Here is a 14,058-nt window from a genome sequence, read left to right as displayed (position 1 = left end):
TTACACAGATAGTTTAAAAGTAAAGAAAAGAAAGAATAATGTCCAAAGGAAAAGCAGTATGTTTTTCAAAGTTAATGGTAGATAAAGAAAATTCATTCATTCACCAACATTTACTGAGCAGCCATTATGTGCCAAGTACTGAGCCAGCCTGGGAGATCCAAAGACAAATGAGAAGTCTCTGCTCACAGGGCTCACAGCCAGGAGAGGAAGACAGACACCATGAGGAGGAGATAAGGTATGCACAGGGTAATACAGCAGCATGGAGACCACACACCTGACTGGTCACATCAGGGAATGGAGGGAAGGTGCCATGAGGGCTACAATGCCTGAGCAGACACCTGAATTGTTACAAAATGTTAAGATCTTGGGACTATGCTAATTAAGTACTCATTACAAAGGAGAAAATGAAGCCTCAAATAAATTATGAAACCTCAGTATATGTATGATACAAGTTAAAGGGCAAAACATGAACAAAAATATGATTTTGATTCTAGTTCTTTTCACTAAGTAATCCATAACTTAAAAAAAAAAATTACCTATTTCAATGCCATCAATGGTAACATGAATAGTGTAGAGTCCAATAGCCCCTGGAGTCCAATTTGCACAGTAAGTGCCATCATTATTGACACGGATCAGCATGTTCTCACTGGGTCTGAAAGGAAATAAGATGGACAGCAGAAACTTTACTTCTGATTAAACAGCTGACATCATTATGATATTTCAGCAAACATTTAATTTGTTTGCATTATCATACTGCCTGGCAATCCTACTGCCCTGCCATATGTTTTCCCACTCTCCAAAATGACTGAATTCCTCTCCTTCCTTACCTGGAGCTTCCACCCCCCCCTTCTTATTTTCAGCTATGATGACCTCACTTCTTTCTTCAGCGGGAAAACAAAAAATGAGATACAACCTCAAAGTTGTAATAAGATTAATAAACCTACCTTCTTCTGCCTTCTTTCCTGCTACAATGGAAGAAGCGCCTGGATCTTATCAGATGCCAGCCCCCCTACTTGTTCTGTGAATCTTATTTCCTCAAAACTTTCATGCTTCAATCACTTGTTCTCTCTCATGCACTGTCAATTTCCCCACTTTACTGGATCATTTTCATTATTGTACGAACAAACTTTAGAATCTCCCATCTTAACAAACAACCCCTCTTGATATTACAGCTCCCTCTAATAAGGTCTCATATCTCTACTCCCATTTACATCAGAAGTTATTTAAAGAATTGTCTACAACCACCCCCTCCATTTTTTCGTTGCTACTTCTCTCTTCCACAATTTATACTTAACTAGGCTTTTGTTCTGAACATTTCATTGCCAGGAAAAAATGCAAAAGTAACTTTCTCATAAGTCTGTTTTGTCCTTGAAATTATATTTGCTTGCTCCACTAGTCTGAAATACATTTCTCATAAGCCTGCTTTGTTCTTGAAGTAATATCTTGTCCTTGAATCTATATTTGCTTGCTCCACTAGTCTGGCTATTAATCACTGCTTGTATTTTTGGCTTCTGTAAGCTCACTTATCTGCACAGCCCACATATGCTAGCCTAGTGAATGCTGAGAAAAGAGAAAAAAAAAAAATGTAAAAAAGCTCTGGAAGAGTTTGCTTATAAAAACCTTGTGAGACCTGAGCTGGGGGTCCAGATTTTTCAGGCAGTAGCTTGTTGGGACCCCAAGCATAATAAACTCCTGACTCTCCAACCCTCTGAGTGTTCAACACTTCCTTGCCAAGTCTGTTTCTACAACATCATTACTATTGTTGATGTCAAAGTCATCAATAACTACCACATCCCCAAATTCAACAGTCATTTCTTCGTCCTCAGCAATCTCTCTGTAGTATTTGATAATTGACAGCTCTTACTTTCTTGAAATACTTCCTCCTTCTTTTCGCTTCTGTGAACTTTTCCTGTTTTTTCTCTTACCTCACTAGCCATTCTTTCACAGTGTTTTGTTGGCTCTCCCTTTCTGACCACCCTTTAACTTATGGAATGCCCCAGGATTTGGGACTAGGTCTTTATTTTTCTATCTACACCATCTTTCTGGTTGATTTATCCATTCCTCAGTTTTAAATATCATCTCTATATAGGTTAATGTCAAATTTATTTGACATGACTTTCAAATGGATATTTAAAGTTGCTTAGTTGGCATTTTGAATAACTGACAAGTATCTTGGCATCCCAAATTTAACATATCCAAAGAGAATAAACAAACTTACTAACCCTAACCATTCCAAATTATCTACTTTTACATACCAGTTATTTTTTCTCTAGTACTTTAGTATTATGTAACATATTGCCAATATTACACTTGAATTAAATACATTCTACCTGTAAATCTACACATTATTGTACATGGAAAATCCTACTGAAAACTTAAAAAATGCTATAAAATATTTAAGTATGGAAAATAAAGTTGGAATACAGAACAATTTTAGTGCAAGCAGCTGACAACACATTTTGGCTATGCTTTGAGAAGATGATCCTTACCTCTTAGGAGTTGGTGACGCAAAACGTAGTTCTTCAAATGAGTAGTTTTCATAAACCTTTAAGAAAGATACCAATAATGACTTTAAAATCATTAGAAACATTCCCAATTAAAGTGATCTATAACTGGCAATCTCCACTAGACCTCTAACAAAACCAATAAAAAATTCTCTCTGGAGGAAGATAACATCACCTTAAAAAATACACTGCACGTTTTATATCTATCAACAGCTATCTAGACTTGTGTTTGCATTTGAATCACTGAAATGTCTGTTAAGTGAATAAATGGTGAAAAATAAAATTTTTCTGATGAGTAAAATAAATTACCTTCATCATGGTTATGGCAATATACCGAGCCTCCTTCACTATCATTGGTTCATATGAAACATCCAGCTTTGGTGATGCCAGCCCACCAAAAGTCATGTCAGCATTAGAAGATGCAGCTGTTACCGCAGGACTTCCAGGAATCCTCTGAGGTTTCTTTACTTGCTCTTGTTGTAAAGATGTTTTTTTCTGAGACACAGGGACGGCTTTCACTTCCACCTAACCATCATGACATTATAAAAACCAAATACTATTATTATACAATCATCCTTGACACATCAAAAGAAGCATCTTACAATTACGGACTCACAACTATATAAACTTTGTGTTAGCATTGGTCTATCTCGGGCACTACTTTCAAAGCCCTAGTTAACAGACCCAGAATAGCCTCAAGCTGAGTTCACAATATGGACCCTGAATACAGAGTCAAACAGAGGCCTCATTTTCTGGAATCAATAAGCACAGATATTAAAATAAAAATAAAAATAAATGCCACCATTAACAAAGTGCAGGAAAGGACACAATAAATCTACATTGAATCCTTGCAGGGACTATTATTAACTTATTTTATTAGGCAATTCAAGTATATTTTTCCACAATCTCAATATATTTTAAAGCACTAATCTCTTTCAGCTCTACTGTTCCACAAAAGAAAATGTACTCCATTTAGAGAAGTCTTAAAAATTAGTACAAAATAAATCTTATACCTAACACCAACAGATGTTTCTTTACCATAATGAAGAAAAAGTATTATTACACAGCTGTCACCAACATAAGCCATTTGATTTAAGCAGTCTAAACTTTGCAATTCAGTTTCTTTAACAATAAAATAGAAATATCTTTCATCTACTTATTCTACTATGTAGATGCAAAGAACAGATTCATTAAGGCATGTTAAAATACTGAATATTGTTTATGAATTGACAAAAAAAATACTGACCCCCAGGCAACAATAAATTTACAAACAATCTGAACACTCATTAGCTCTTCATTCAGTTTTCCCTGTTCCTTACAGACACTACATTTATTATCACACGAACAGAAAATTCAAAAATAGGACCTTCACAGAAATAGAAAAGGTAGCATAAATGACAGTGACAGAATTACTTAAGCAATCAAGGGACATCTCAGAACTGCAGAATGTCTTTAATGTTTATTGTTCTTATTAATAATGCCATTCTTTCTTTGTGGGGTGGGGGGTGGCTGGCCAGTACGGGGATCGGAACCCTTGACGCTGGTATTGTCGACACCACACTCTAACCAAGTGAGCTAACCAGCCAGCCCCATAATGCCATTCTAGGGAGTAAGTAGTTTGAGACTCTTTGCGTTCCATTAAGTAACCATAACCTTCAGTTTGGGTTACAAAAGGTCAATATTTGGACTAACATAATGCCCTGGAAATCTTACAAACCCATTCTTATATTTAAAAAACAGCAGTTTAAAGGTATGTGGTAAAATTCTTCAACTCAGATACATCTGCCACCATTGAAAGCTTTAAACTTTAAATGTAATACAAAGAAAAAAGTAACTGCTTTCAAATTTTAGGACATTTGATTTTAAATTATAGACACTATTTTTATACAAACCATTTTGGTTTAATCTTTCTATAAAAAACCATGTTTACTCTCAGTACATTAACATTAGAAGTACATTTGCCTATGATACTATGAGTCTAGAAGTAAATCACTGAATAATTTTATACTCTAAAAATACTGAGATTTTATAAGTTGACAACCATTCTGCTTTCTTTCATAAACCTTGCTTCTTAAAAGAATTTGTTATTTTTTTCTTTCCTACATGACTTTTTATTGTCACAAATTAATTTCATTTTACAAATTTTAAAAAATGTTACAATAACACTTGCTGCTTTAAAAAGCATTTGAAAGTCACTAAAATATTAACTGCCAATCAACTTTTATGTGTGAAAAAAATAGCTATAACTACATAAAGATTTTAACAATTTTTGAGAGCTAGGTCTAAAATGCTCCTAAGACTTCATGTGCTGTCTATCAGGCTAAAAGTAAAGCAGATTAATTTTGTTTTTAGCTAATATGATAATGTAGTATTAAGAAATTAAACATCAATAAATACACAAATCACTTACCTTAAGTAGTGTTTAGAAAAGTTTTCTAGATACAATTTCTAAATTAGAGAGAAATCTGATATGGAGTTTGAGAACACTGAGTAAGAGGTTTAAGGCAAAGAAGGATGCAGAAGAGAAGCAAATATATATATATAGGAGAAAGAAAGGAGGGGAAGAAAGAGAGCAAAGGCAAAGAAAGGAAGAACGATAGATTCTATGGTTTAAAAAAGAACACAAAGGGGGAGAAAAAAAGATAAAGCAGAAAGTCTGATTTTGAAATGCAAGATACAAAAGCACAGATATCAAAACAGAGATAAAAGGTGAAAAGGAGAAAACATAAGAAAGAAAATACGACTGAAGAAATACTATAAGCACAATAGTATGAACATTAAAAAGAAATTAAATGTTATGCTAACCTGGAAAATGATATTACAATGTAGTCACATGAAGAAGGAACTTAATCTTGTTGGCTTAAAGACTGTATTTAACCGCTCACTACATACACTCGAACGTGAAATTCATCAGTTAATACACAATACAGAAGCCTCTGAATATACTAATGCATATTGTATTGTGATAAAATTTCTGCCCTTGGGTAGTCATTTTTTGGTATAATTATCAGGATTATAAAGTATTATTAAAAACAATTCAATTTTTTTTCTTATAATTTATGATGCTTTTTGCATTTCATAGAGTAATTTAGAGTGGGCATAAAATTACTTTGGTGTAGTGGGCATAAAATTACTTTGGTGTAGGTATGACCTGCCTTAGAAAGATAAGATAGAAAAGAAAACATCAGAGTATGGTATATTGTGTGCGTGTGTGTATGTAACATACAGTATACACTATTCCATCATATATTTGTATGTTTGGGTCATCATGCAAATTCTTACTGTGGGTCATGGCCAAAAATTTGAAAGGCACTGCTAAAGATTTTTTTTTTTTTTTTTTAGTATCAGGGTAAAATGCTTTTCCATACAGTTTTATTCACTGGTCTTAAGTCATGTGAAGAATGTGTTCTTATTTTTTACTGAGTCAGGTAAGAGGTTACAATGGCACTGTGCTTCTTCATGCTATAAATCAAAGAATACATGAAGCAGTTGAAAGAATTATACTAAAAGTAATAATGAGGTAAAATTAGCCACTCTGTGAGCAAAATGATATTGTGGCTTAATGAACTCTAAACCTCAAATAACCAAGTCACTTTGTAATATAACTTTGGACGGGGAGAGGACAGAGGACTGCCTATACAAATTTTCATTCAATATTGTTTTTTTCAGAAATACAATAAAAGTTTTAAATGAGATAATTACATTAACTGATTATATCACAAAGGACTTAATTATATGCAATACAGTATGCTTTAAAATGTCATTATTGTTTCAAGTAAAAGGTATCCAAAGAATTCTATATTCATCAATACATACACAACTATTTATATTCCTTTCTTCTACAATTCAAATTCATATATTTCTAGTTTATTTAATAAGTATCAACATTATTTTTAAAATGTGGTTTCAATAATAACAAATGCAGAATGTACTTTAGTCTTAAAAATACATACAAAATTTGTGAGTATATTCTTTCATTTATGAATTATTTTAGTCACTATGTATTGAGGGCCTTCTCTCACGTGCTTAGCACATGTTTTATGGGCACTTTCTTATCCTTCCAATGTAGCATGTAACAAAATGTAAAAAACAAACAAACATGTAACTTGGAAATTTGGAGACTATAAATAGGTTATTTAAACAAATTTTCAGCATCCCCCATTACATATAAAGAGAGAAGGATAAATGGACTCTAAGAACTTGCCATTTCTAAAATTTTATCAGTTACAGTAGTCAGTGTATAGTTGTCTCCTAATTTAATTCAATTATAATTACCTTCATATTGGGAACATGTACCACATCCCCATACTGGTCTTTTGTTTGCACAGTTATGGTGGTAGGCCAACCACAACGAATATCATCCTTATTCAGGATCAAAGATGTTTTCTGAGGATCAGCATAGGAATCTGGCTGAAGCCACCTAACAGTAATGAAAAACAAAAAACCAAACATTCATTAGCTTCTTCAATGATTAACATGAAATAAAGCCAAATGAACAAAACTTGCAACAAACAAAATGCTAAAACAGTATATTCACTTTCAATTCAGTGAGAATCACAAGTGTCTCCCCTGGAAACAGTTAATGACAAATCCATTAAAAAACATGCTAAAGCACATGAGATTTCTGATGTTTATGTACAATATGGAAATAATAGTAAAATCAGGAAACTTGAAATTTTAACTATGGCTAATTAAAAGTAACCAAGAAAATTAATTTAGGTTATGTATAATTTGAAGTCCTGAGCACCCTTAATTCTTACTGAGGGAGGTCTGCCTTAATTTGCCTTCCTGAAAGCATGGGAAAGAGAAGCTTCTTTGTAAAAGTAGTGACAAGTGGCATTCTGCTTGCCCGAGAGCAGCTAGGGTCAAGGTCTACTGTCCATCTTTTTCTCACACAATTTTTCAACTATCTTCCTTGTTACCTTCCCTTCCATGTAAAGTTTGTCAATTTTATATAGTTCGTGATACCCATTCTTGAATTCATTACATGATCTACATTCAAATTGTCCTGTGAGATGAGTAATAAGTAATTCTGTCATGCATTACATAGAAGTGTCTGAAATGGTAGCAGTGAGGCTAACTTAAAAGATTTGCTATACCTATTCAATCACTATTTTGGTTTTTGAAAACAAAGAGTAATCTCTGTAATTATAAAATTAAAACCTGAAAGAAGTTAGGTTTTCATTTTTTTACTAAAACCATAAAGGCCAGAATATTTTTTTTTCTTCTCATCATAAAGAAAAAGCAAATAGCAAGAATGTAATCAATTAACAACCATCATATATTTTAAAGTAATTTAAAATATTCACTACTATTTTATACTTCAGCAATTACAAAGCACATAAACCAGATTATTTTAGGCTAAATTTTAACATCCTAATGACTCCCCTTTCATTTCTCGTCAGAAATGAAGACTGAGGAAATCCCTAACAGAAAGTAATTGGAGTCCTTAATGTATATTACCTGGCAAGTCTTCCACCACTTGATCCTGGAACACAAGCAATAAAATCATCCAGAAAGGACTGTTCATTGCTTTGGATTTGAAGTGGTAAGTTTCCTTCAAGTGCTTCTAATATAGTTGGTGAATGAGAAAGAGCTAACCCCTTTCCAAGAATACCAGAATGAGTTTTGCACACCTGTTGGATAAAAAAGAATTTTATATATTTTAAAACATAAAACTTTAACTGCATGAATTTTTTCAACATGCACACAATTTTTATTTTATTTTATTTTTTGGCAGCTGGCTGATACAGGGATCCGAAACCTTGACAGTGTGCACACAATTTTAGATAGGCCTTCTAGGAGAAATAATTTTCTCCCTATACCCCAATGTTCCTGCTTTGAGCCCATAAAGTACAAAATTTCTAGGAGGGAAAAATATGGGATATTACTTCCAGTCTCTTTCCTCTCTCAAATGTAAGTAACTTATCAGAGATCTGCCTGCTAGATAAACTGGTGCATCTCCTCCCACATCAGACCTGTACATGTTACATCCCATTCGTCAGGGCCAGAGCTTCCTTCTGTAGGCAGCTGTGGAAATCTCCCTATTTTTAATTCTCCCTTATTGGCAGCTATCATGAGTAAGTTGTGTATGTTTTTTGGGATAGGTGGGTACCAAAGTCTTGACCTGGGCAAAAAGTGGGTGGAAGCCCGAATGTGGCTGCACGTAAACCTCATTAGCCTGTCCAAGCTTTATTAAAGTCAAGAACAGAGGCAGATAAAACTGAAATTTTAGTTTTCATCTATCTGACAAGCAAGCCTAATATTTTTGGAAAGAACTACTTTAAATGCTTAAACCCTAGTAACTTTTTAATGACTACATAAAAACTAAAAAAACAAACAAACAAAAAAAAAACTTTTCATGTAAGAAGATTGTACCTCTAGTAGTAATCAAATTTACACAACAATAACTTCTGCATTCTATAAACTACGCAGTTTCACACATCATGATCTTTAGAATCAAACAGATGAGTTCAAATAATGGCTTTGAATAAATCACTTGCTATGTGCTCTTGAGCTACCAAGTTAACATGCCTGAAACTATAAAACATACACACTGGTGATCAAATAATATCTCTCTTATATGGCTATTATAAAATTTATATTATATAACACATATAAAATATACAATACACTGCCTAAAAAACAGTACGTGTTTAATGCATCTTAGACCATCACACCTACCTTACATGCCAAAAGATAGGCAATTTGGGACATTTTTTTTCCTTGAAGAGTAGCACAATAAAGATCTCTTTATATCTGGACTGAATGAAATTTCATATACCATAATAATCTGTGAAATGATAAAAAGTATATGACCTCCTTGATGGCTCTCCTTAACTAGAATGTTGCCTGACACATATTAAGTGTTTATTAAATGTTTGTTGAATTTTTTATTTTTGTACCTTAAGGTACAACTTAAGATTTAACTTTTTTTTAACAAACACAAAAGCCAGTAGCTTTTTAAAACCCAGAAGTTTCTTAACATTACTGACAATGCCATGACTCCCAGTGATCACAACACAGTGGTCAAAATCATGGACTTTTGTTAGAAAACTATCAGAGGTCAAATTCCAGCCCAGTTGTGTGGTCCTGGGCAAATTGTCTAGGTTCTCTATGCCTCAGTTTTTTCATCTGTAAATGGAGATAAAAGTCTCTAATTCACAGGGCTGTTGAGCAGTTAAAGATTCACAAAATGTTTAGAATAGTGCTTGATAAAGTTAACACAAAATAAATGTTTGTTTTTATTATTACTGCTTTGATCAACTCATGTCAGGAAATAAATAAAACGTAAAACACTAGCCCTACAAATTAGTAGACCTGGGTACTAGCTTTTATTTCCCAATTAATTAGATAAGTCACATAATTCTCTGAAGTTCAGTTATTGTTAATTGTAAGATACAAGACATAATACTGACCTCCAAGTGTAACTGTAAAAGTAGAGAGATAATATTAAAGATATTGTAAGCTATGAAATACTCTTTATATACTATTTGAATTATTACTACTAACTACATTCACATAGCACAGAAAAAAGTATGATCTAAATCAGTTAGTCCCATATGTGTGCTCAATGTTCTCTGGTCCACGGTGAAATTAGGAAAATCTAAGGACATAATAGAGTCTTTCATTATAAGAATATAACCTTTCTCTTTTGGCTATAAACTGTCCTTCATTTTTTGAGATATATTTATATAATAATAAATAGTAGTTTTTTAAAGACTGCTTTCACCTAACAAACAAAAAGTTATCAACGTAGTTCTGGAAAAAACGTACTTGGAGAATTTTACAAATCCATAAAATCCTACAGTCTGGATACAACTTATCCTATTGAGTGACTCTCATCCTTTCTTCTATTTTCATACCATTTCAATATGCAAAATTTTCCCATCGACGGTCTCAGTAAGCAGTATGTTTTGGCTCAATTAACAGTACATCAGAATCTCTGGTCTGGGTTAAGTAGGTATTATAATTTGAAAACTGCTGCCTACAGATTCTGACATTTCCATCTTTAATAACTAGCTAGATAAATTCAGACTAATGAAGTAAGAAAACAATATAATTGTCTCTCAGCAATTTTGAGTAATGAAATATTACAGATCCAAAACAGCACTTCACTGAAATATACGACTCATGCATTTCTATTAAGTGTAAAATGTGTTAGTTATGTAATGTCTAAATAAATAAACAAAAAAATACAAGCAAACAACAACAAAAGGAACAAATTGATGGCTCCCAACCGCCAAGAGACAACTGGTTCCAACCACTTAAAACGACATATAAGTCTACCACAGTCTGAACTGACCAAATGTACCTACCTCACCTTTCGCTAGTTCCTATCAAAATTTATAATACAACCGAGAAATACCACATGTTCTCACTTATTGGTGGGAGCTAAAAATAAATAAATAAATTCACACACACACACCAAAAAACTGGGGCGGGGGTTGGGGGGAAGAAGACACAACAACTACAATTCCTTGAAGTTGATACGACAAGCAAACAGAAAGGACATTGTTGGGTGGGAGGGGGGAGAAGGAGGAGGGAGGGGGGTTTTGGTAATGGGCCACAATAATCAACCACATTGTATATCGACAAAATAAAATTAAGGGAAAAAAAAATTTTATAATACAACCATACACCTCCAATTTCCTTTGTGAAATGTCTTTCCCCTTCTTCTACCTGGTAAAATAAATTTCTTTCAAGATGCAATGCAATTTAAATGTTCATGCTCTGCAAAGCCTTCCCTGACACTTGGTTTGCTCTTCCTTCTCCCACAGGATTTCTATCTACCTTGAAAGTTAATAGCCACCACACAGTATAGCAGGGGTTCATATGGGTCTCTCCCATCAAGGGGAGCAATTATGAGTTATTTATCTCTATAAATGCTGATGAACATTAGAATGAAGTATTTCATGAATTAACCCTATGTTCAAGAAAAACGAGGCTGATCTGAGTGAAAATACTGCTTTTAGATTAATGTACAAAGTTTATCTTTACAATGTTTGGAACAATACCTGCAATGCAGCCTCTTCAAGAATTTCAAGATCTTCCTCTAATTCATTACCTGTTGTGTAAATGAAAAGTTTTACTAAAATGTGTTAATACTTAAACTTACCAGTCCTTTGCATTCATCACAGCTTTTTGCAATTCTGCTATTTCAGACTGAAAAGATTAATCATTCTGAATAAATCCCAGTGGCTTATGTTTTAAAATATAAAATATCTTCAGTGAAAATATAAGCTATAATTCTCACAGGAATAGTCAAGAAGCATCCATTGGGTAATTTGCAAAAGATATATACTATATTTATGCATATAAATGTTTTACCTTTTGAATTTAGTGTACTGTATTTACTTTTTTATAAAAAAAGGAGAGAACTAATTATTTCAGATCTGAGCCTTTATATTTTGGTTGCCTTACAGAAGAGCTACACCTTTAGTAAACAACAGCAACTCACAGAAAAACATAAGATAGTGACTGTATCCTCTAGCCATTTTCTCCTTTACTGACTAATATAGAACGTATTTTATTTACTGACTTTTCTTTGATAGTTTAATTAAGTTACAAAATGTTACTAATAAAGCAATACTTGTTCAAGGGGAAATACTCAAATTGTACAGAAATGTAGAATGAAAAATTCTACTACTATAACCAGCGCCACTTCTTTCCCAAAGATATCCAATACCAACAGTTTCTTATGTATTGCTCTAGAAACTCTGTGTACAAATCATAAATGTATTTGTATACGTGTGTGGCAATTTACTCATACATGAACACATATATTTGTACAGATATAAGATAATGCATGCAAAAATGAAATCCTCTTCTGCATCTTGCTTTTCTCACTTAATATAATTTGGACATCTTTCTTTGTCAGGCCATTCAGGTCTACTTTTTTAAACAGCTGCATACACTCTCACTGCAAGGATGTGTCATTACTTATTTATCCAGTTTCCAACTGCCACATGTTTGTTGCCTTTAGGTTTACAATCACAAGCACTATGTTAACCCATTCATCAATATATATTTTGTACAATATACATTTGTTCAAGTATGTATAAAAAAATTGCTATGTCAAAGAGTACATACATGTAAAATTTTAACAGCTATTGACAAATTTCCTTCAAAGAGGTTACTACCAATTTTCGTCACACAAATAGAATACAGGTCTCATTTCCTGACATATATACCAATACCAAGTAGGAGCAAGGGAACTGAGAAGAATGAAAGGGACCAAGAAGAGAAAAGGGAATAGAGAAAAAAAGAAAGGAAGAAGGAAAGGACTGAGTGGGAAGGTTAGTTTCAGAGGGAGGAGTATAGATGGACTTTAGGAGGTGAAAATTAGGGAAATACAGTAATAATGCCTTTTTTTCCAAATACTGTTAAAATAAAATGCTAAATCACATATAAATATTATAGTATTATTAAGCATTTTATTTTTATCTTTATCCTCTTGATAATAAATTAATTCATATACCATACCAATTCGCTTTATATAAAGAGGTACCATTTCTGCCATTGCTTCATTTCTCTGTTCTGTTTCACACAAAAACTCTTCTAAAGAGCTCTACATTCAATGTGACATCCTTTCCTCACTTTCCATTCTCTCTCAATCTATTCTGAAAGGCCTTATATTTCTCTTTTTACTAATATATTTCTAACTGAGTACATAAATAACCTACAAGTTTTCAAATCCAATAATAGATTTTAATCAACTTCTCAGCAGCATGCAAATATCCCATGAACATCCACTCTGCCGGTTTTTCTTCTACTTCATTGGCTGTTCTTTTGCAGTCTTATTTGTGGCCTCCTTCCTGTTCTGTCCATCTTTGATGTTTTTTTTTGTAAGTCCCAGTCTTTAGTCCTGGTCTATCTTCTCTTTCTCATCTACATTCTCTGACTCATCTTTCATATGGTCCCATGTCTTTAGATAACAATTATGTTCAAATGACATTTCTATTGACTTGTCCCCTGAGCTCCAGACAATGAATATTCAATTGTCTACTTGATATTTCCACAAGGATATTTAAAAACTATCTCAAACTTTTGGTTCGATACTGTATATCTAGTGCTTAATCCAGCACCTGGCACATAGCATATACATGCATAAGGAGGGAGTATGTGTACATATGTACATGTAAATAGAAAAAGACCAAAAAATAACCTTCAGTTTCCATTTTAAAAAGCCCAAACTACCAATATATTAAGCAGTTGTTGCTCATGAATGTATGTCATTATGGAATTCATTTTGCAAAACTATTTTCAGACATTCTATAATACACATTATTCTACCCTTAATATTTTTTAAAAATCATCAACAAAAACCTAGTACTTGACCAGACTTACCAATAGGAAGTGCTAGATCCTTTTTCATCAAAGCTGCTGCACAAACCCCACCAAGATTGGCTAATTCTTTTTCCAACTGAATGACTCCCTGTAGAATTGAATAAAATTCGCTGCTTTAAAAAATGTTTGGAAGATAACATGGATTATCAACAAAATGTGATTTGAATTCGAGTACTGCTTTTGAAATTAGAAGGAAGCATTTGTT

At 33.2% G+C, this 14,058-nt stretch overlaps 1 protein-coding gene across 1 annotated transcript in view; it reads right to left on the bottom strand.

Moving 5' to 3' along the window:
* Positions 1-14,058, bottom strand: part of MYCBP2 (MYC binding protein 2) — a 254,502-nt gene that overhangs the window by 82,394 nt on the left and 158,050 nt on the right. Inside the window, exons 43-49 of the mRNA XM_063102315.1 lie at positions 13,854-13,941; positions 11,522-11,571; positions 7,968-8,140; positions 6,780-6,924; positions 2,814-3,029; positions 2,490-2,545; positions 537-652 (exon numbers count right to left, since the gene is read on the bottom strand). Coding sequence (XP_062958385.1) covers positions 537-652; positions 2,490-2,545; positions 2,814-3,029; positions 6,780-6,924; positions 7,968-8,140; positions 11,522-11,571; positions 13,854-13,941 — 844 coding nt within the window. The remainder of the gene's footprint in view (positions 1-536; positions 653-2,489; positions 2,546-2,813; positions 3,030-6,779; positions 6,925-7,967; positions 8,141-11,521; positions 11,572-13,853; positions 13,942-14,058) is intronic.

Source organism: Cynocephalus volans, chromosome 7, assembly GCF_027409185.1.
Source record: "Cynocephalus volans isolate mCynVol1 chromosome 7, mCynVol1.pri, whole genome shotgun sequence".
NCBI classification, from domain to species: Eukaryota; Metazoa; Chordata; class Mammalia; order Dermoptera; family Cynocephalidae; genus Cynocephalus; species Cynocephalus volans.
The sequence above is the reverse complement of the archived record's forward strand: the minus strand, read 5'-3'. Positions and strand labels throughout refer to the sequence as shown.